This window comes from Branchiostoma floridae, chromosome 15 (genome assembly GCF_000003815.2).
Source record: "Branchiostoma floridae strain S238N-H82 chromosome 15, Bfl_VNyyK, whole genome shotgun sequence".
In the NCBI taxonomy this organism is placed as follows: domain Eukaryota; kingdom Metazoa; phylum Chordata; class Leptocardii; order Amphioxiformes; family Branchiostomatidae; genus Branchiostoma; species Branchiostoma floridae.
Genome location: NC_049993.1, coordinates 15,547,717 through 15,571,089, shown reverse-complemented (window position 1 = coordinate 15,571,089; position 23,373 = coordinate 15,547,717). Strand labels below are relative to the sequence as shown.

At 39.0% G+C, this 23,373-nt stretch overlaps 2 protein-coding genes across 5 annotated transcripts in view; one reads left to right on the top strand and one right to left on the bottom strand.

Moving 5' to 3' along the window:
- The window catches only part of LOC118431703 (mutS protein homolog 5-like), a 36,323-nt gene extending 29,752 nt beyond the window's left edge, over positions 1-6,571 (top strand). For both annotated transcript variants that reach the window (XM_035842961.1, XM_035842962.1), the window contains exons 20-28: positions 5-101; positions 350-439; positions 1,282-1,435; positions 1,773-1,895; positions 2,305-2,379; positions 2,959-3,102; positions 3,824-3,961; positions 4,695-4,768; positions 4,915-6,571. In XM_035842961.1, the coding sequence (XP_035698854.1) occupies positions 5-101; positions 350-439; positions 1,282-1,435; positions 1,773-1,895; positions 2,305-2,379; positions 2,959-3,102; positions 3,824-3,961; positions 4,695-4,768; positions 4,915-5,020 (1,001 nt within the window). In that variant the 3' untranslated portion in view covers positions 5,021-6,571. The remainder of the gene's footprint in view (positions 1-4; positions 102-349; positions 440-1,281; positions 1,436-1,772; positions 1,896-2,304; positions 2,380-2,958; positions 3,103-3,823; positions 3,962-4,694; positions 4,769-4,914) is intronic.
- Positions 5,352-22,818, bottom strand: LOC118431704 (myosin-VIIa-like). 3 transcript variants are annotated; one of them, XM_035842963.1, is made up of 16 exons: positions 22,666-22,818; positions 19,400-19,605; positions 18,532-18,633; positions 17,084-17,383; positions 16,266-16,349; positions 15,803-15,990; positions 14,627-14,750; positions 13,660-13,788; positions 12,730-12,903; positions 11,927-12,061; positions 11,346-11,432; positions 10,068-10,235; positions 9,503-9,608; positions 8,594-8,765; positions 7,478-7,617; positions 5,352-6,829 (listed from the first exon to the last, which is right to left on the bottom strand). In XM_035842963.1, the coding sequence occupies exons 2-16, from the start codon at positions 19,586-19,588 to the stop codon at positions 6,654-6,656; spliced, it is 2,274 nt and encodes a 757-aa protein (XP_035698856.1). In that variant the 5' UTR covers positions 19,589-19,605; positions 22,666-22,818; the 3' UTR covers positions 5,352-6,653. The 3 variants fall into 3 exon arrangements, with proteins under 3 accessions (XP_035698856.1, XP_035698857.1, XP_035698858.1); XM_035842964.1 differs by lacking the exon at positions 22,666-22,818 and adding an exon at positions 22,287-22,309; XM_035842965.1 differs by lacking the exon at positions 18,532-18,633.
- Positions 22,819-23,373: the final 555 nt, after the last annotated feature.

The window sequence follows — 23,373 nt, the reverse complement described above, 5'->3', positions numbered from 1 at the left end:
CCAGACCATGAGACCAGCATCATGCACAAACTCCAGAACACCATCCTGGACCATGCTACTGTACTACTGGATGTGATGGAATGTGTGGCTGAGATGGACTGGTTTGTGTTCTTCTTCTGTCTTTACAGACTTTTTGTTGAGTCACAATAATTGCAATTTGAATGTTCTGAACGACTGTGTTGGTGGATAATTTCATCAAGCCAAAAGGATTTTTAGAAGAATAGGCATTGTCATAAATGTAAGGTTTTATTGTGCAGTTCTAAAACTGTAGCCCAAACTTACTAGTATCATAGAGCCAGTACTACGTGTCTTTGAATGCTAAAAGTATTCTTTATCTCTTATTCTATAGCTTGATTGCATTTGCATCAGTTGCAAAGGACAACAATTATGCTCGCCCTCAGTTATCCAAGGAGAGCGGCATCAGGATTGTTGGAGGCAGGTATGCTTAAAAATACAAAAACTGACTTCAAAATTCAAAATAATTATGGTCAGACTGAACAATTATGTTCAACTTGGTTTATTTGGTTATGCCCTACACGTATATGGTGTCAGATGTTTGGATTAAAATCTACAGTAAAACATAATCTCCTGCATCTATTGTTGCCATCATGATGCTGTAATGTGAGAGTAAGGTAACCGTTCATCTTTTACCAGTTTAGCTCACTGAAGCGCTATTATTCTTCCACTGGCCGTAACTGAGAAAGTAAGACACAATGAACTGTATTTTACAGTTTCATTGTACTAGGAAATTCCCCTCGACAGTCAAGCACAATTGACAGTTGGTTACGTCTTGTCCTAAGGACTGCAACCTTTTCTGCAGTGTACTTGTCTGATGTGTTTGAAACTCACTACTTCTTGGTAAAGAGGCAGACTGATACTGAAGCTAAGAGCACAACCCGTTGTACGTGCAACTTGTCCATACGTATTTCTTATTGGCTACATCCGCAACATTTTTCTGAAAACGTTAAGGCTGTACAGGGCAGGCAGTCGCCTGTACTGGCTCGTACGTGGAGCGAATCTGAGCCCGATGGCACACAAAGTTCTACGGCGTGTCTGCGTGCTCTGGAATCCATCAGAAGTTCGTACCGAGGTGGTACTTACCACTTACGAATCCCAAAAGATTGCCCATGTTTTGGCACGTAGCCAGCACGTATATTTGCACATACGGCGGGTTGTGCCCATAGCTTAACCACTTGATCATGCACACCACTGAGTGACAGCCTTGCTGTATTTGTGAGGTACTTCTGTGTGATGTACTTATGTAGAGTTATCCGTTTTCAGACATCCCCTTCAGGAGCTGTGTGTGAGCCCCTTTGTCCCCAACAACACCACACTGGGAGGGAAGGACCATCGCCTGAGTGTCCTGACAGGACCCAATGCCAGTGGCAAGAGTGTTTACCTGAAACAAGTGGGGCTGATAGTGTTCCTGGCACAGGTGGGTAGTTTTGGGCCATAATGATTGCTAGATACCCATAATATATTACTGTAAATGCATTTAAGTTGCGGGGATTTACGTTCGCGGGAAAATGGAGTGTTCGCTGCAGTTTTAAGATCACGGTAGCGCCAAAGACTGCAGTCTCATACTATAGTGGGAAAATATTTGCGGTGGAGTGGTCACTGCAAAAACCGGGAACATAAAACCACTGCAAACTTTTTTTTGCATGTACAGTATATTTACCTTTAATCTCAACCAGGTCAGCCAGTTCACTTATATATTAGTCCATTCGTACAAGACACATTCACTCAATTCATTCATTCGTCCATTTGTTCAGGTGGGCAGTTTTGTGCCTGCAGAGTCGGCTACTATTGGCCTGGTGGACAGAATCTTCACCAGGATCCACACAAGGGAGTCTGTGTCTGTGGGACTGTCTACCTTCATGATAGATCTCAACCAGGTCAGGCTGGGCGCTTTGTTCATTTGTTTGTTCATCTATTCATCCATTCATTTTGGAAATATTGAATTGATGCTTAGCACAAACCAAGTGGGTAACATCTTAGGCTGCTTTCACTTTGATATACTGTAAAATGCATTTAAGTTTGTGGGGATTTAATTTCGCGGTAGCGGGAAAAGGACTGTTGTAATTTTACAATGACACCACTGATTGTAGTCTCTTACTGCCATGGAAAAATGTTTTTAAGTTCGCGGTGAATGAGCAACGCGAAAAACAGCGAATATAAAACCACTGCGACCATTTCTGCATTTATTTACAGTACCTTGGTGGCTTAAAAGACAAATTGAACAATCTTCACATGTACTGAAACTGAAGTGTGTTGATGCTAACACATAAACTCTACCCATTCCAGGTGTCTCTTGCTCTGCGGTGTACTACAGACCGGTCTTTGGTGCTTTTTGATGAGTTTGGCAAGGGAACTGCCACTGTAAGTCATTTACCCTGACTTAAACTAGCTTACAGATCATAAATTAGTTCGTTAGTTCACCTTTATCCTTTGGGTAACCTATATCTGTTGTGTTGCTAAAACAGGGTATCCAGGGATATTCAGTCGATGGACCGTAGTTTCAAATTGTATTAAAAATGTAACAGTTTGAAACTATCATCATAAAGGTTACCCTACGGATAAAGGTGAACTAGCATTACAACATCAAGTGCAGTTTGTTGACTAGCGATTTTTCATAAATGTTGTTCCAATACCACACATAATCATACTAAACTACAATAACAGCTTTGTGATAGCAAAACCTGTATTGGTTAAGGACCTGTCCATGTGTGCAGCCATTTTGTTTCCCATCATGGTTTAGAAGTGGTGTATGATGGGAAGAGGTGAGCCATCTTGATGTTTGACCCACATTTTATAAAGTACATCCAAAAATGCTACTTTTGTTAATTATCTTTCATGTTACTGTAACAGTTACAGTATTATTGTGAAAGGAATCAGCAGTTAAGTTAATAAAATATTGCACACAACATTTTTTTTAAATGTGCTTCCCCGCTCCTGCAGGTTGATGGCATATCCCTGATGACGGCTAGTCTTGGTCATCTCCTGTCCCGCGGTGCGAGCTGCCCCCTAACTATTGTCTCTACACACTTCCATGGACTGGTCAAGCAGAACCTGCTGCCTTCCTCACATTATCTAACATATCAGGTTAGTCTGTCCCCTTACTATTGTCTCTACACACTTCCATGGACTGGTCAAACAGAACCTCCTGCCTGCTTCAAACTATCTAACGTATCAGGTGAGCAACATAATTTCATGAACTACATGGACTACATGTACATAGTACATGCCATGTACGTGTACCTACTACTGTAACTGTTACAGTAACTGAGTATCTAATACCAGCTCAGAAAAGATCAAGAAGTAGTCATGCCTTAAAAGTTACCAACCAAGGATTGATGTGTCCCAATGCCCATAGTCTTGAATGGAACTCAGTTGAAGCATCTTCACAAGATAGCTTTACACAACATTTGTAGTCAGATGTACAAAGGTTAGGTATGACAGGTGGTTCGGTGTTATACAACCAGCTGCTCCTGGGCCACATGGCTAATGTAAAGCCGACGTGTTACACTGAAGGGCGGTTATACTGGCTAATTTTTTTGTATAATCATATACTGATAAGAAAGACAATACTGTTATTGTTTGTGTTTAACAACTGGTATGTCAGACAATGCTATCATGATGATAGGAAAACTTGAATTATGATCATATTCACTCAAAAAAACAGTGCACTAAGGCTAGGAAAACTGGTTAATGCAGGCTTTGTTTTCATGAAATAAAATGTTTTTCTTGTTGTCAAAAAGGTATATTTTAAAATGTGAAAATTGACAAATTAGAGGTTGTTTTCATGTGAACATGAATGTTTCAGATGATGGAAACCATCCAGGATGGTGAACAGCTGGTGTTCCTGTACCAGCTGGTAGATGGCGTTGCTGACAGCAGCTATGCCTGCACCATTGCCGCTCAGGTTGGACTGCCCAGTGAGCTCATATCCAGAGGAGCAGAGGTGGGCAATCTTTACACTGGTGGCGGCTAACATTGATACAGAAATTAAAACTCCAAACACATTATGTTACTGCTAGTTAGAGCAGGACGAAATCGGAGTGTTGTACATTTTGTATATCTATCTAATATTATACGGAACGTGCACTGGTCCATAATAAAGTTTGCCCATGATGTTTACAGACTGTTACAAGATTCAGAATACTGTTGACAGGAATACTACTGATAGATTCTACAATGTGTTTATGAAACACATTTTAGGCATTGTTTTTTGATGAACTGAAAGCCAAGAAAATGCATGGTGCATTAAAAATTTTGCTTTCTTGACACATTAGTGGTAAAGCTTGTTTGGCATCACTCTACCATAAGGTAAATTCATGTAAAGTGCTTTTATCAATCCCGTGACGTCTTGATTCCGAGCCCATTGTTTTACCAGTCACGCCACGCCAACACCACAGTTACTAGTTCTACATTGTATACTGGGATGATTTGATCATAATCTACATCATCGACCAGTGGTCGGAACCAGGCAAGTGCAGATTTCATTCCATAGGCCCCTATCTGACGTAGCTTGCTCTAAATTCTCAAAATCAATACCAGAGTCTCTTGTCAAAGTGTCCGTAAAAGTCAAACTTCTGCAATGTACCCGGCCACTTGGTTTCCATAGAAGAACAGAAGACACTAATTCCTGTTTTGCTCGGCAACAGATCATTATCTAACCATCATTTACCCTGTAGGTATCAGAGTTGATCAGAACTAACCAACCCGTTCATCGTGTAGACACTGCCAGTACCGAGACACAGTACCAGAGGTGAGTTCTTTCTTTGCTTTTAACATGGCATGATACATTCATACATGTGATAGGAATTACCGGTATTATTTTAAAACATATGATCTGATTACTAGGTATAATATACAGAAAATGTACACGTATACTTATTGTATATTTGTCCTTAGGTGCTCAGAAGTTGTTGAGGAGTTCTTGACTTTGGACTTGGAGAAGAGGGATCTTGTAGACTTCCTCAAGAAGTTTGTTAGTCCTAAAAGCCAAGGAAACAGCTGAATCTCAATATTCAACAGAAATAAGTTATAAATACCAATTGTTAGCATTGGCTGTTTGAATGTAAATTTTTTATTGGTCAGCAGTTGTTGGTTACAAATAAAATGACACAACTGTCATACACTTGTCTATAAAATTGCCATTGCCTAATTTTTTTGTTACTAAATATTTTACTTGAGAGCACTTTTATAAGTTCCAAACAATCATGTTTGTTAGAGGATTTGTCCTCATTTTCTTGCTTGGACAAGTCATGCCATTTACATTACAATTGAATGCCCAATTTGTAGATTTGACTTGAATGTGAGGAGGCTATTATATAGTAAATACATCACAGTTTGACAAATTAGATGTTTATTTTTCAACTGAACTCACTTATACAAGTAAACAGATGAGCCCTTTTTATTGTTTCTAGTATCTTAAACTGGTTATGTGAAAAACATACATTTTGCTACAAATACATTTATCATAGTTTTTTTAGATGTCAAAATGAAGAAAAAAAACACTGTTAATGGTGCCATAAGACGTTTGTTATACACCTTATGCGGTATATATGGTTGTTACAAAGCTTACAATGTCATGTGATTATACATGATATTAAAACTACCAAACCACAAATGTGTATTCAATTCCTAATGCAACCAATATATTCCCAAACATTTGTATATTTAATAGATTCTAACAGCAACAATCCTATCTTATATTGATAGTACATTGTAGTTCTATACAAATTCTAGTTTAAGTTAACATCCACAAAATGTACACTCTTTTTTTTGAAAATAAAACTATTTCAAAATCTCTTTACAAGCGTTTCTGTGTCAACTCTTAAAACTTCATATTTTAGTAAAGGTATATTTTTGTGATCTTAAACAATCTGATAAATGTTTTCCAAACTATTAATTATTGATCAAATTTCCACCAAGTGAAGCCAATAGTGTTGACTGCATTGTACATTTTGTATGTTCAACATGTCAAAGAATGCTTGTAATAATATAATATGGCTTTTTTCCACCACACAAAAAAGACAGCCTGCCCACATGGCATTTCTCTGTAGTACTTGTATAATAAAATGGACATATTGTATTTTTTAGAGCATAGATATCAATACCAAAGAGTAGTAAACAATGATTAATATATAATTCCATAAAATTATTATATTCCTTACTTTGAGCTTTGGAATTCTTGAACTTGCTGTATCATATAGTATACCTTTGCATATAGACTTTCAATGTGTACAACATTTTCACCATACTGATAGTTCTACTATTTCTCACATTAGTAGGCAGTCTTTAGAAGACATTAAATGAGAAAGGAAAATAATCTACGACATCTGAGACTAGAATGGTTCTGTCATATATTCAAATGACGAGTGGTCATACTTCATATAATCTAGACATCTTCTATAAAGTCCATCCCATCATAGAAACTGAGTTGGCTAAACTATTGTGACCTGTCTAGTTGATAGATATAATTATGAACAAATTTGTCTTAGCAACACTACATACTTTAGATATCTCACTTCATACAGTACCTCTTTAAAATAAACGTTAAATATTATTCTTTCAGATGTACTGTTATAACAGTTTCGTCGTTATCTTTGGTTTATAGTGAGTCATACTTCGTAGTAGTGCTCAAACTTTCAAGAAGGGGGTTGTGGATTGTCCTTGTCAAATAGTCGAGTGGGGAGTCTGACAACCTCTCTCACACCAGATGCAATACCCCACAAAGCTGTCAGGGGGAGCTGCAGGAGCCAGGTTAAACCACCGGCGTCGTTTTGGAGGGGGGGCGGTCTGGAACGTTTGGCCTTTTTAGCTTCTGCAAAATAAGACAAAACTTTTTAAACTCTTAGAATTGTTTAATGCAAATCCTTACCGAATGGCTAATTGCAGGTAACAAACATAAGAGGGAACAAATTGTTAGGACAAGTCAAACAAATAGTGTAGTAGCATGTCACTTCTCTTCTTTAAAAGCTACATGTGCTGGTAGTGCTCTGTGTCCTCAAATACATGCACCGTTTCTTTCCCAGACTCTGAAAAATAATTTCATCAGGTTGTAACAATATAGGACATAGGACATAGGAGAATTCTTGTACACAACCAGAATGTCCTTACTGTGCTTATGTTTCGGTGTCTATCAGACACCTTCCTCAGAGCTTCTGACTGAAGTTCTACATCGGCTATGTATAGCGATAAGAAGCAGAACTCCAGTCAGAAGCTCTGAGGAAGGTGTCTGATAGACACCGAAACGTAAGCATATTAAGTACATTCTGGTTGTGTACAAGAATTCTCCTACCAGTATATCCTAAGCAGCATTGCCATTTTTAAAATCTTTGGTGTGAGGATTTGGCCAGGGATCAAACTCAGGACCTACAAACTGGAACCCTGGCCATTGTACCGAGATGTACCATATTAACCAGATCTAAATGGTACCATTAAGAAAACTTGATGTGTATTAAATTCTTACCCATTAAGGCATCAAGTTCCTTGCTGTATTCGTTCTTCCCCAGGAACAGGGAGACCAGTTCTCGTAACTTCTCAGCATCTGGCATCTCAAACACAAACTCTCCTCCGTCCTCTGTCTGGACCATCACATAAACACCTCCTCTGTAGGTGCAGGTAAAACGTGGTCATATTTATGTACAGAGTTTGAACTTAGTGGTTCATGCAATTAAAGCAGAGCCAAACTTTAAATTAACAAGATTATACATTTCTATCCCGAATCCTAAAGTTTTTACTTGTTTTACAAAAATCTGTCATATTTCAAGGCTCTTCCACCATTCAAATCTCGCTCAATGCTACTTTGAGCTGGCTTTCCTTGTACGTAATTCTAAACTACTAGCACTACTCACATTGCAAGCTATCTACATGGTTTACCAAAAATCATGATGATACATCAACCCCTTCTCAATTATTCTCTTTCAAAGTCTGAAGCAAAGCTGGCTCCTGCAGGGGCCCAATAAGCTGCTAGGGGCCCAAAACTACACATAATCTCCATCCCAAGAGCTATCTACCACTCAAAAATAGACACTAGATATCAAAAGCAGAAGATCTTTTGCAGTACCATATTATTGGCCACTAGCTATAGGGGTCCAAAATCATTTTGATGTTTTGAGCTATACATATATATATACTCAGGGCTTGAAATTCATTTTTGGGATTAGGTGCACTGGTGCACCCAGCTTAAAAAATTGGGTGCACCACTTAAATTTAAGTAATCAACCTAATAATGAAACTTCAAATTCTTAAACAAGTACAATGGCAGACATTTTTATTATCTTTCTAACACTTAGATGTCAAGAATATGATGTATACTAGTATACTTTGATATCTTTACATACATAAACGTAAGAAAATATTTGGGTGCACCCACAGAAAATAATTGGATGACAGTTCCAATTTTGGGTGCACCTGGGTGTACATGCACCCGGTATTTCGAGCCCTGCATACTAAATGTCAAAGCAATCCAATTGATATATTGCACAAAGGCCTAATCTTGAGATGATTATAAGCTGTTCATCCACAAACCAACCAACCCTACAAATAAAGTAATACTACGGTATTTAAGACAAAGGTAACCAACCTTTCACAGACAGCTTTGTTGATATGGCGGAACTCCAGTTCCAGTAGCAGCTGTTGTTTCCCGTTCTCGGCCCGCGCCTCCTTCAGCAGGAACAGCCCGCGCCAGTTCACAGCCACGATCAAGTTGTGCAGCTTGACGTCCTCTCCGTCCGGCCCCGGACCACAGAACTTCTCTGGAAAACAAGACGAGGGGTTTGTATCGGATACCTGGTAAATTGCCAGAAGGCATGCATTGTTACACACCATTGTGACAAAAAGTTACGTCAATTCCTTGTCAAGTTATTTTCTTTCAGAAACAAAGCTGGCTTCTGCATGTACCACTCCAAAATAGAACAACCTCTAGATATCAAAAACACAAATTGCTCTGCAGTACCATATCATTTGGAGCTAGGGGGCCCAAAATCATTGTACTGAAGAGCACAAGCCGAATATCTGGACAATTACTTTGTCCATTCACATCAGAAATGCCACCTTAGGCTACTCTTTTCAATAAACATGGTGGGTTCTGCAACATACTTGTGCAGTGGCTCTCCTCAAACACAAGACCTGCATTTCACATCCTATTATATATCTGAGGGACGGTCTCAACTTTAGGTTATGTGCATGTACATGAAGATGTTCATCTTATTCAGAGAATTAAGCGATGGAAGTCAAAGTCAGGTGTAAAGAGCTTTTTCCATTAGGGCAAAATGCCAATGGGACAATTGTCACATGCAGGAGCTTTGAACAAAGGACCTCTTGGGTCACCTGACCATTACACCATGTTGACAGCACTTGTATTTAAACTCACATTTCCCACTTTTCATTATTAACCCTTAGCACACTAACGTACAATGTAGCCATTTGGCTACCAATTCTCTATTGGTTACTGAGTTAGGTAACATAGAGATGGTTAAGCTTATTTTACTACCTGCAACAAAGAACCTGGAGAAGAGGAATGGCCATTCCACCATCGCCTGGCGCACAACCTCAGCCTTCGCCTTGTCTACTGTCATCTCTGGGTCTTCTGCTAGAAACTGAAATTATTCCAATGTATTACTGATTTGAAAAACATTACAATTAGCAGTTGACCAAAGCAAGCACAGGAAAATGTACTAACCCAATTAAATCTAACAGACTTAAAGGTACTGCTTTATTAGTGCAGTTCTATTTCTAGACAATAAACTTCAAGTTAAAAGTTAAATCTATTATAATATATAATTCCTGAAGTATGTGTTCATTTTACCTTTTGTCGTAAACATAACAGTGCAAACAAGCTCTTATTCCTTTTTTATTACATTACTTTATATTTCCATATATCCATATATTTTTGTTCATCCCAAAATCTATCAACCCATTTGAGGTATATCCTGACTGCTTATGATTGTGTGGAAACAAATAAACAAGTGTTTGTTGATGATGTGTGAGTAAGAGCAACATACTTCATATAGACCACCTGTCAAAATCAGTTTCTATAAGTTGGTAAGTACACGTACCTTTTGGAAAGTATCAAAGATAAGCTGTGCCCAATAGTCCTCCTTACTAGACTTGAACTTGTCTTCAGGAAGATAAAAATGCAGCGTGTTTTTGATACTGTCCATGGATGCAGGCTTGCCTCTGTCTATGTAGTAAGACTTGGACACAAAGTCTGCATAGTCTTCATCCTACAGTTGACAATTGAAAGTGTAAAACAAGTGTTAACAAGACCATACATATATTAGCATGTCCAGGGACGAACATACTTAAACTGAAGGTACTGCGCTGCAGTATCAAGGTTGGCCACCAGGAGGCCAAACTTTAAACAACACTTAAATCACATACCTTACATCATTGCAATTGCTTGAAACGTTCTGGAGACCTCCAAACAGATCCTACAATGGCATAAGATAGTACCAAACTGGCCAAGGAGTGTAGTCAGCTAAGAGGTGTCCATTTGCCTTGTAGGTAGTGAAACACACTCCTAAGCCGGCTTCACTCCTCTGCCAGCTTTTGATACTACATGTGTCTTATGTTACCGTAGGATCTGCTTGGAGATTACTCGAGATATAGCGCCGGACACGCATGGTTTTCATATCGACTGAGTCAACTCATTAATCCTAAAATATTCAAGCTGAAGGAACTTAGAAAGTGTAAAAAAACTGCCACAAATACAACCCTCTCGGCAAAGGCAAGAAGGACAGCTATATATAAACTGACACTAGATACAGGAACTTAAACCTCCAGGGTTCCATGTATGAAAGCCTTTCAATCACTGAAGCCCATAACACATTACCAGGTAGCCCCCCTCCCTACCCCAGTGCCAATGTTTGTACAAGCCTAATCACCATGTAATGTGCTACAGCAGGCAGCAACACCCCCACCCTCCCCCACAGACAATGTTTACACAAGCTTGATGACCCATGTAATGTGCTTCAGACCTCTATCTGCACAGCAGGCATCAAACACAGGAACTATGGTAATCACCAGCTACTGGGCTCGGAGTTTCTCCAGATGGACTACTTGATTGTCTTTCTGTGGTTACTGGGCATTTTTCAAGGTCCACTATGTAGGATTTGTAATACAGAAAGTAGACTTTTCTACTATCTCTTTAGTATACACTGTACATACATGTAGGGAATGCAAATTGCCATTGAGTAGGGTCTGCCCTGAGTTATTAAGTATCATATATGATATTGCAATCAACAGCGCAAACTTAGCTACTTTGTATATATACCTGCATTCCATAACCTATGGCTAGGTCAACTTTACACACTTTGACAGGGCCAGAGACGTACCGTTTCACACTTGTACTCCTCGAAGCGAATCCCACCAACCACCTGCTGGAAGACTAGGTCTGCTGCAAACTTGTCATCACTTGGGTCCTGTGGGAGAAGGGCAGGGAAGGAGGATCATTATTATAGAGCTGTTATTATATCATAACTTAGTAATACACACTCTGATGGCAACTGCTTACATTTGAGTAGAGCAAAAGCTTGTCTAGATCAACCATCTCAAATATCAATTTGAAAGTGAATGTCACGTGGTCAAACAAAACAAAAATGTCCAAACTTTTCATGATGCACAAATGACCAATAAAGTACAGTAGGCGTCTACTCATTAGATAGCTTACAAAACATCTAGATGTGCAAAGGTTAGGTGTGACGGGTCGTTCAGTGTAATATAACCAGCTGCTGCCGCACCGCATGCCTGTGAAGCTGGTGTGTTACACGGAACGTCTGTTATATTGGCTATGTTACAGATACAGACCAAGTTTCTTAAAGGAAAACTAAACAACAGATGCATGTGGTGTTGTTAATACTCAAATATTTACATGTTAATAAACTTTCACATAAAAGGTATGTATCAATGTCCTTACCTGCCATGGTGCAAACAACTCTTTCCTGAGGTAGAGTTCCCAGGAAACCTCTCGTTTGTTCACGTTCTTCAGTCCCAGCTCGATCTCCGCGATGTCGTCCATTATTAACTCATGACCATCTCCCAGGGAATACACCTGCAATTAAATACACCACAAACAACATTGTACAAAAACTGTATACCAGGTCCTACAGCATTCACAACATACTGGTATAATCAGGGTATCATGATAGAAGCTGTCACATTTCTTGATGAGATACTATATTAAAGGAATACTAAGACAGCATAAAAATGCCAATGTTAACCTTGTTTGATACATGTTTGGCATGCGAAGGTTGCTTTATTATAGAAACAAACTAGATCCCAGCCCAGGTATGACAATGTTCCAAACCTGATGAGATACAGTCATGTTCTGTTTTATAACTGATGAGATAGTCAATTATTTCATCCCTGGGTTGCAATAGTGTTAGATACGTATGTTCCAGACAAGCGATAATGGGATATCACATGGAGTTCTACTATTAATGCATATGCTTCTGTATAAGTAATGATAAATTGCTGTAAAAAATTTGAATACTGTATTCTGATCTAGGTATTGCTGTAACGCTTTTTTAAATGTCTGTATCATGCAGCTATTCGAATTTTTGACCATGTGCAAAGTACGTTTGAATTATTTGATCCTAGCCTCTGGATAAAACTTCGAAGCCAGTGTGATACGGCTTTTCTATCACCTGGTCTGGAACACTTGTATCGAACGTTATCACGGACCAAGTTTGACATAGATACCAGTACACTGTTTCATACCTGATGTGATACCGTCATGTAGAGACAGAAGCCGAACTTGTCCCTGATGCCGACCTTCTTGGCGACCTGATGAGTGATCTCCTGTATGGTGGAGGCAGAGTCCATCAGCACCCTGACTGTGTTCCCGTCCATCAGGGTTACTGGCACCTGTAGGGGCTTCATGGTGCAAATCGCCTGCAGAAACATAATAATTTATCATCTAAAGAGAGAGCTGAACTTTATAGATTGATAGAACCTACATTTTCCCACTTCATACATCTGAGCAATACTATAAAAAATATTCCTTATGAATTTAGACAAACCTTTTATTTTAAAACCTACCTGTTCATTTTCAGTACCACAAAGAAGGGAGAATTAAGAAGTCGAACTCACTTTAGTTAGTAGAATATGTTTCTTGTGTTGGTCGACATTGTAATATTTCATGTATCTGTCAACTATCATTCTGTTGCGACCTGTACTTAACCCACTATGAGTATATAATAATTATGTACAATAAAGGTCTTCATTCATTCATTGATAAGCATTCTTCAGTGACACAATCACACAATTTATCTTATTTTTTTAGACCTTGAGTTCGAAGTGTTCTACTCACACATATACTATGTATACAATTATTAGTATACATTACATAATATTATACCACTATAATATAGTGACACACACAAATACACACTGTAGTTCTGTACATGTCTATATATCCTTTTCTCCCTTAGCTAGCAGCAAATAAACACGTGGAAGTAGAATGCATGTGAATTGCTACCAGTGGTCTTAAAACTAACCCCTCTACTGTATGATATTACAACTTTTGTGTTTCTACAGTTGTATTGCTTAAGGGCTATAGGGAATCAGTGATAGCCACTGCCCTATATGTCATATTGGTTGGGAAGGACTTAAAACTAATTATTACTTTAACAAGATTATTGAACATACCTGCAACTCAAACCATGAAGGTGGCAGAGACCTGGTGCCGTTCTCCAGAGTCCGTCTCAGTCTCCGCTCACAGAAGGATGCTCTGTTCCCTCCCGCAGTCAGGATAAAGTTTACTAGGCACTTCAGGAACTGCACAGGATAAAAAGAGTCTTTTAGGATGGTGTGCATGCTATTTTCCATCAGGTCTACCACCAGGAAGGTCTTCTTAATTTTGTGTAATTTATAGCAATTAAAGCTATTTTTCTACATAATTTATAGTGAGAAGGCAAAAATCTTTGCAAAGCCATTTCACTTTCATATAAGATGCTTTGCTTGTTTTGTCCCATATTCGTAATTCAGCTCCTGGCTGCCAAGTATCAGTATCAGAAGTACCAAACCATTCATTCATTCATTCAAACCATTCATTCATACAGTGCAATCAAACCTGAGACTTTTCTGTGCATCATAGTTTTTAGTCCAAATTTACTATGAGTCATAGGTACAAGCATTGACCTGTTGTCATTTAACTATGCTTAAACTGACAGCAAATTTTGAGGCTCAAAATGCAGGAAACAGCATTTCAGAGGATCAAATTTTATAAGTACTTTTTCCTTGGGGTGGCATACCTTCAGTGCTCAACGTGGTGGAAAGTCATTCAGCGATTCCCCCCTTCCACACAATTGAAAAGAAAGAAACTGCCTTCCATTGTCTCCAGATCTGTCCTCACCAAGTGGCTATGAAGACCTCCCCATATTACTTCTAAACCCTTGTCCTGTTGGGGTTTTTTGGGCCAATTTAACCTACCAGAGCTGATGGCTTTGTCAGATAGCTAAAACGTGACCTGTTCTGTACTACTGCTGCAGATTTACTCCCCTATTTGATGGGCTTTGCAGTGGTATGCAACTTTTACATGAGAAATACCCCAAACCTATAAAAATACAGGTAAGCATGACAAGGGTTAATAAGTAGATAAGATGGGAGTTCTTACGTAGGGTTGATGTGACGGCAGGAAGCAGCTGACACATGCGGACATGAGGAGCCAGCCCCGCTCACGGCTCCTGCTGGAGGGGTTCTTAGATAACTGTTTACACAGCTGGCAGTAGATCTCTGTCCTGTACAAGTTAGTACAAAAAAAAAACATCGAGAAATTGATAAATGTGGTATCAGTTTCAATCAGCAGAAATGTTCGCGGTGGATTAATGTTCGCGGTTTTTGCAGTGACCACTTTACTGCGAACTTTAAACCACCGCGAACATTTTTCTATTAGACTGCAGTGTATGGTGTTACTGCAAACTTAAATCCACCGCAAAAAGTCCTTTTTCAAGCTACCACGAAATTAAATCCCCGCGAACTTAAATGCATTTACAGTACTACTGGTCATTACAGAGAAGACAGATGCTATATAATTTGTAGTAATGTGTACAATAACACCCCAAAATAGGCCTGTTATGAGTGGAATGTGTTCAGTACCAAGGATAAGTGTGCTTGTGCATGGATGGTGTTCATTACCAAGGACAGGTGTGTTTGTGTGGGCAATGTTCAGTACCAAGGACAGGTGTGTTTCTGGATGATAGTGTTTAGTAGCAAGGACAAGAATATATATGGGTGGGAAGTGTTCAGTGCAAAGGGCATGTGTTTATGTGGATGGATAGTGTTTAGTAACAAGGACAGGTGTGATTTTATGTGTGGAAAGTTTTCAGTACCAAGGACAAGTATGTTTATAGGTGGGAAGTATTCAGTACCAATGACAGGTGTGATTGTGTCTGGATAGTGTTAAGTACCAAGGACAGGTGTGATTGTGTCTGGATAGTGTTAAGTACCAAGGACAGGTGTGATTGTGTCTGGATAGTGTTAAGTACCAAGGACAAGTGTGTTTTTGTTTAGATTGTGTTCAGTACCAGAGATGTGTGTATTTGTGTGTGGACAGTGTTCAGTACCAAGGACAGGCCATGTTTGTGTGTGTGTGGATAGTATCCAGTGCCAAGGACAGGACATGTTTGTGCGTACATTGTGTTCACCAAGTACAGGTGTTTTATGTGTGGATAGTGTTCAGTACCAAGGACAGGTGTGTCTATGCATGGCTAGTGTTCAGCACCAGGGACAAGTGAACGTGGGTGATTGCATAGTGTTCCGTATCAACAACTACATTAAGAGAAAGACTAACCTGAGATTTGAACTAATGATTCCGTTCCCTACGATGAGACAGATCTGATTAATCTCAGCGGGAGTGAGTCCGAGCAGCCCCAGGTCGATCTGTGGGGCCCTTCTAAGGGCAGGGTTGACAGGGCTGTCCACTGTAGGAGAGCCAGGTGCCGGACTACTCTGTCTGGACACACTGTCACTGGGGGACACCTGAAATGGTTTGTTTGTTGTTATTTTGGTTTGTTTAGTGTTTAGTTCCTCAGGGCAGAGTTAACGGGACTGTCCACGGTAGGAGAGGCTGGTGCCGGACTACTCTGTCTGGTATATTCTACGTTACTCATGATTGCTGCTACTTCCACATCTTGCTGCCCTTCAGATTTTGAATACTGTCCACTTCTCTTATCATTAGAACATTCTAAAATCTAAAAAAGGATTTAAGCTTAACTAGTCCACAATGAATGACTATAAAAGAGGCATTTACTCACATTGTCCTCTCTTGAGATGTCATCACTTTCCTCTTGTATCTCCCCCATGAACCGAAGTATCGTCATGAAGTTTTCAACTGCAGCCTGCAGAAAGATCAACAGCAGCAAGCTTAAGCATGCATTCATATGCCAAAAGGCAGTTACTCAAGCAACCGAATATTGATTTTGGAAATGGTCGGACATTTTAGATAGCATCCACTAGCTTTTGTGAGTGATGCTGAGGAAACCTGTTTGATGAAAGCTGTCTGAAACATCTTGTAATTTTCAATGATACCTGCACGAGTGAAGGTATGCAGAAAAAGGTTTTTCGAGCCCTGCGGTGTGAAACATACTTGGAAATATAAACAGCCAAAGCTCAGGTTTCAGCAACCATACAATGAATACGGTTTGCATGGGGGTTCAAACAATGTTTTGAGCTGAATTCAGAAGAAACTCCTAATATGTATTACGATGAAATCAAGGAAGGTATCAACGCAAAATTTGGTCACCTCACTATGAATTACATGAATGTAGTTCCTTGCTATGAATTACGGAAACTCAAAAAAAGACTGTCTACACCTTATACAGAATAGAGCATGCAGACCCTCACAAAAGTAAAGGGACTCATTAGCAAATTTAGTGGTAACTTAGCACTCTTTGCTGTATAGTCATTGCACAAATTTGTGTGGCCCAAGGGCTATTGAAATGGAAATGGCCGCCACCGTATGCACCATCTGATGCAAGAATACCTTCAACTTCAACCAATTATGACTGGAGGTGGTTTACTGCAACAAGTTGGTTTGTACAGTAAATACCAATTTTTGAAAGATATGTAGTACCTGTTTGTCTTCTCTGGTCTTGTAAGGCATGAGTGGCTCTTGCAGCGGTTCAACCTGCCTGTGTACCCTGGTGCCCTCTCGGTAGTTAGCATTCGCAAACTTCTCGTAGGTGAACTCCTGAGTGACGTCTTCGCTGGCGTCTTCCTTGTCGTCCGCAGGGGCGGTTAAGCCGATGTCTCGAACGTAGGATATCTGCGGGCTGGCTGACCGCTCGCTGGCACTGTGACTGCCCGATCGGCTGGAGTGACTCCCTGTGTAGGATCTCTGGTCAGGCACCTGCAGACGTCCACCTGGGGCATCCTGGAGGCAAAACAAGGGTTTTCTTAGTAACATCCAAGCAGATGTTAGGATTCCCCTCAATTCTTAGTGTTTCATGCCCTGTCCTATTGTTTTGCAACACTTTACATCAATTTCAGTAATTGCATGATATTTCTTTTGAGTTCCCTGCTTAATATGAAATTTATTGCCCGTAAAATCTATGGCGACCACTACTGTACTACAAGGCAACAAAAACTTATCGATAACACACAGCCATGTATGAGTGATCAGGTCTCACATTTGGAATAATGTACAAACAAAATAGTACCAAAATATGGTATGCGGATATACAAGTGGGACATTATAGTAATATGGCAAATTTTCCTGGTCTCTGTACCATATACTGTACATAACATGTACATTTAATAGTTGAGTATATGGGCCAATATTTGTACAAAAATGTAAGTATGACTAAGAGGACTCCAAGAAGACTAATACAATGTTAACAATCACCGATAGAGATCTAATCAAACAAACAAACACAAAGTACATGGGAAAAGACAACCTCAAGCCAACCGCACAAGCTTTAACAATGCAACATCTTCAGAAAAGACAAACAAACACAGTGTTAAATTGTTGAGTGTGACTTGTGTTCTGTCAGTAGCTTGAGGTGCTTTCTGTTAAAGTTCTGTAGAGTAACTGATCAAATACTGACACAGTATAGCATGATTACTGTCACAGTTAGTAGCACTAGTACAGTATTATCACCATCAATGGCTTTATTAATTAGTGGCAAATTAGTAGCGAGTTAGAGGCCCTGGGTTTGAGTATCCTTGCATGATGTGCCCTTGGAAAACACACTTAGCATCGATTTCACCTCACCAATGCAAAAATGAGTACCTAGCTACATGTAATATTAATAGTTCAAGTGCGATTGGGGTTGTTCTATGGATAGGACGTTAAATGCAAGGTCCTGTGTTCGAGTCTCGAGTATGTGAAAGAACCCCCTAATTATCGAAAACAGATAGGGTCCCTCCTGGTGTGAGTAATTTATAGAAAAATCTGTTTGAATATGCAGCTTTGTTGTACTGTTAAGTACAAACCTGGCTTGTTACTCCATTAGATGACCCGGTTTAGTAGACAGACAGACAGAAACAGCACAGTGACAGTAAATTGCGAAGCAAGCTTACCTCAGAGCGGAAGGAACTATTGTTGGTAGAACAGGGGCTGACGGACCTACTATCTACCATCTCCACATCGTATTGTACCGTCGATAACCCTTGGGTCAGACCCTGTAGGGCCGTGGTGAAATGTTTGGGTAAGTCAGAACATGACCAATGATTAGCCTAACTAAATGACACTTCTAAGGCAGCACTTCTGCATGAAGCACAAGGCACAAGGCGAGTGGCACGATCTTCTGGCTGCCAGCATTCGAACGTTTACCAAACCCAGGCCACCTGAGTTCACAAATTAGATACACAAACTGCATAAGGCTAGAAAGTCTGGACCAGTTAGATTCGTCAGTTGGTGGCACTTTGACTGGCTGGGCCCCAAGAACTCAAAGCTACAAGAGTGTTACACATAATTATAAACCATTGGAAACCATTATTATTATAGTAATTATATGCTCATGTGAAACAAATTATTGTCAGACTATTAACTGCCTGTTACCATAATTGTTTGGGACTGTGATGGCTGGTTTCCATAGTAACAGAGAATGTATTCTGAGCTCCAATAGGATAGTTTTTCATGGTGATAAGATATCTAGACTTCTATTGGTGGAAGTATTAATCACCAACAGGTCACATCGAAAAATGAAAAATCTAAAGACAATGCATCAAAAGATGTAGCCACAGCTTAATTTATTTAATTACCTTGTAGGGAAAATTAAGAGCGGGAGATTTTTTTATGTTGAAATATTTAATATCAGAAGGGTGCACAATTCTCCTGAATGTTTAAATTATTGCACAATATCATTTAATGGTTTAATGTTGTTTATAGAATTTTTTTCTTATTACACTTTGACAAAATGACAAAAAAATAAAACTTAATCGATACCTCAAGTTTCAGTCCTTTTTTGTTACGTTGTACTTTAGATGGTGATGTGGTTTTTCCCAAGTGTCGCTCGATTTCCTTGTCGTCTGTATCGGTGTCCTCGTCTGTTGTAGTCGGTACAGAACCTCGGTCTATGGAAGTCTTTTTCTCCAGGTCGCCAAGCGATATCTTACGCTCTGCGTCGTCCGCCATTTTGTCACCTTCACCTCCTTTAGCATGATGGGAAAAAATGGTGTATTCATTTTATATCTTATCATATTTTATACGTATATTTCCTTATACATTTTATCAAATATTCAATTACTTAACACTGAATTTACAACAAAAGTGGAATTGAAAGAATTATAATCACAGTTACATTTACTTCAATACTACACTTAGTCTATGTACTGTATTTGCAAAATATCTTATTCAAAATTCCATCAGTTGACTTTATATGTTTCTTGTAATTCAATTACTTTGACATTTCAATGAGCCAATTGCGAGTACTTAACAAAATAACTGACCATAAAACCTATACGTACATGTATAATTTTCTTGCTGGGGATGATTATGATGAAATAAATTGTATGTGACTAATAAAGTACTGTACCAACTTTTTTTGTTTACATGTTATGTACATACCCACTTTTGAAAATGCAAGTAGAATTTTTAACAGACAGCATTTTTGTTCTTTTTTCTTTAGGCCACACTGACATTATTATTCATTATATGGATGACACTCATACATTTTTGTCCATTTCGAAAAAAGTTTGCAACTATCACTTGTTATAGTGTACAAAGCAGTTGCAAGATGAACAAATTGCACAAAAAAAGCTATCGGAAAATGGATTACTAATTATAAAATACCTATTTTTCCATCATTAGCTTACCTCTAATAGTTGAAATTCTGTGTGTTAACAGTTGAAATTCTGTGTGTTCATTCATTTGTTCAACCTTCCTGGCCACTTTGATAGTCACTCATAATGAAGGCAATTTTTTTCCCAACTTTCCTTTTTTCCGCACTCTCGCATCAAATTTGAAGTCCCAAGATCAGAGGGTGTCATCTATAATGAAATCAACATGGCCATATGCAACAATGTCTTGGTTTACAACCAAACCGACCACTTAAAATGCCTCCATGAACAATGTAACCCAGGTCAATGGCCTTATTAAGCCAACTCATACCATTTGACCACAGGCTAGGTCTGATGAAACTGTGATGAAAAGCCATCTATGGACATCAGATGGACTATGGACTTCAGAACCAGAGTATGTTTACATTGTAGTTGTGCTTGGCTATTGTATTTAACGTTTCACCAAGTTGATTTCATTGTATGGATGACATACACGCACAAGCATCAATTTTTTTGCAGTTTACAAAAAAAGTTTTCAACAGACAGAGTACAAATTTCTAGAAAGTTAGCAGATATATGCTGTAGAATGTAAAAAAAAAAACATATTGGAAAAGTCTACTAATGTCCTGGTAGCCGGTGCAATGGCCTAGTGGGTAGAGTGTTCGCCTTGCATTTGGAAGGTCTTGAGTTCGATCCCGGCCGAGTCATACCAAAGACTTTAAAAATGGTACATGCTGCTTAGCACTCAGCATTCGGGAAAGAGTATGGAAGTTGAACACACACCACTACCAGTGGACTAGCCCCCTGCTGTAGTGATTGCGTTGAGTGTGGCCCAGGGCTAATGAAACAGAGATGGGCACCGCCCTATGCGCCATCTTGGCGCGGGAAGGGTTTAACTTTAATTAACTACTAAATGTCAATAGACTGTCCAGGTCAATTCCAAGGTCATAGAAGAAGCTTTTAAAGAACAAAGGGAAGAATCTACTACTTGGTATACCATACTCTGTCTGTTCAGTCATTTGTTTAACTAATTGATCTTGACTTAAATATTTAGCTCATACTGAGGGCAATTTTTTTTTGGCCCAACTTATTTTTCTGCACTCTTGTATTATTTTTGGGGTGCACAGATAGGATGTCAAAATATAATCAAATCAAAATGGCCATATGGAACAATGTCAAAAGTTTACAAGCAAAATGACAACTTACAATGCCCCAAAGAACAATGTAACCTAGCTTATTTAGGCAATGTTGATTTGATCATGTGAGCAATATCTGGGAAACCCAAAACTGATGCGAGTGTGTAAATAAAAAAAATTTTGGAGAGAAAATTGCCTTTATTATGGAATAGTCAGTAGGTGAAACAAATACATAAGACACAATATGGTACGCCAAACAATAGATTAATTTTCATTCTTTTGCTTTTGACCTTGGAATTGACCATGATATTTTATGACATCAGTATGGATTTTCCGATATTTTTTGCAATCTATGGTTCATTTTGCTGCTGGTTTGAACAATTGTTGTTAATAGCTTCTTTTTCTTTGGATGTCATCCATATAATCAAGTCAACATGGCCTAAGAAACAATTACCTGATTTATTTGTCTACCAACTATACAACCGCAGGCTTAGTATGATGAAACCATGGTGAAAGGCCACCGAACAAATTAGTGGACCAAAACTTCCAATTTCTCTTTTTTTTGGCTGTTTATTTGGTACATGGCAAGTATGTATGTATAACTTATATAAGAAATTTTTAAGTTTCTTATCAAAGAATATCAAATTTAACAGAAAACAGTTTCCAATGAAAGATACAAATATAGCACATAGTTAAGTATGATCTACTAAACTGAAATGTCAATTATAACGACCAATTTAACATGTGCCTGGCAAGGCCACATTTTCAGTTCTATCATTTTATCTAAAAATGATGATTCTTGGAGTTCATTCTTTTGGAATCAAACATAAGGAAAGCAATCTTATAGACCCTACTGTCTGTTTTGCAATAGGTTTTAGATCAAATAACTTTCAAGAATTATGTAAGAGGCATAATTACCAAAATTGTCTCAACCAACTGGATAGAAAATCCGCCCACCCACCTCTAGATCTGCAAGGTTGAAATTCTATACAGCAAAATGTAACCTTACCGTGTTACAGCAAATAAACGTCTATACCTAAAACACAAGTGTCTGCATTAAACAATATATACGGTATGTCTAGAGGAATCTAGAAATTAAAGGCTTAATAGTTTTATGTGCAGAAATTTCTATCTACAATTCGCCATGACCTCTATCGGCGATCACTAGAACAACAGGCCCCCTACCGTGCTTGTCTTAGTCGCATCGGTTGCCTTAAGGTTTTGGGTTCGTTTTTTACCTGTACATGTGAGATATGCCTTAACAGAAATGTCAATTTGGAAAAGAAGAGTTTGTTACCTTTTCTTGGGCATAATTTGAGCTACATGGTCGCTGTCGTGTGGCAGGTATACGTGGTAAGGGTCGAAAAGACCGGCCCTCAACCGGTTGAACCGCTCACTTCAAACACCGCTCCGGTAAGGTGTCTGTATTGTTGTCACCTGGTGGAACCTACCACTTCTGCTCAGAGGGTGGTATAGTGGTAAAACCCTCTCGTATTTGCTAATAGTGCCAAACTTTTGCTCGAATAAATAGATTTAACAAAAGCTACCATATTGTGGCATCAAGTGTAGTTAACACATTTCTACTTTTAAACGTGGAAGTACGTTTTGAAATTTGTACGTTTCTTGGTGGAATGTTGCAAAATGGGCGTGCCCATGCAAGGTGAACCCGACCCGACAACCGTGACGTCATCGTGACGTCACGGCCTATTGTTCGCATACCTGTATACGTTGGTGATGGCAGACAGAAATTATAGGATCACTATACCTGTTAGTGTACGTGTTTGGGGCCTAGGAAAAATAATGTTGAGTTTGCGATTACGTCCAAAAATATTGATTAGGTAGTTAGAAATTGTTTTACATTTTGCTTAATTTTTTTTCAGATTTTGACACAAGTGTTAGGCAAGGCCTCATCAATTTTATTTATTGCTTATCGGGTTCGCCTCTCCATTTTTTTTTCATTTTCAAAAAAAGTCCCGAGAAAAAATAAAACATACCTGTAAATACT

Coding starts and splice junctions, on each gene's coding strand:
- LOC118431704 (XM_035842963.1), bottom strand. CDS start 19,588: ATGGCGGACGACGCAGAGCGTAAGATATCGCTTGGCGACCTGGAGAAA. Junction 17,384..18,531: donor ATAGTTCCTTCCGCTCTGAG/GTAAGCTTGCTT, acceptor TTTTGCCTCCAG/GATGCCCCAGGTGGACGTCT. Junction 16,350..17,083: donor AGACCAGAGAAGACAAACAG/GTACTACATATC, acceptor ATCTTTCTGCAG/GCTGCAGTTGAAAACTTCAT.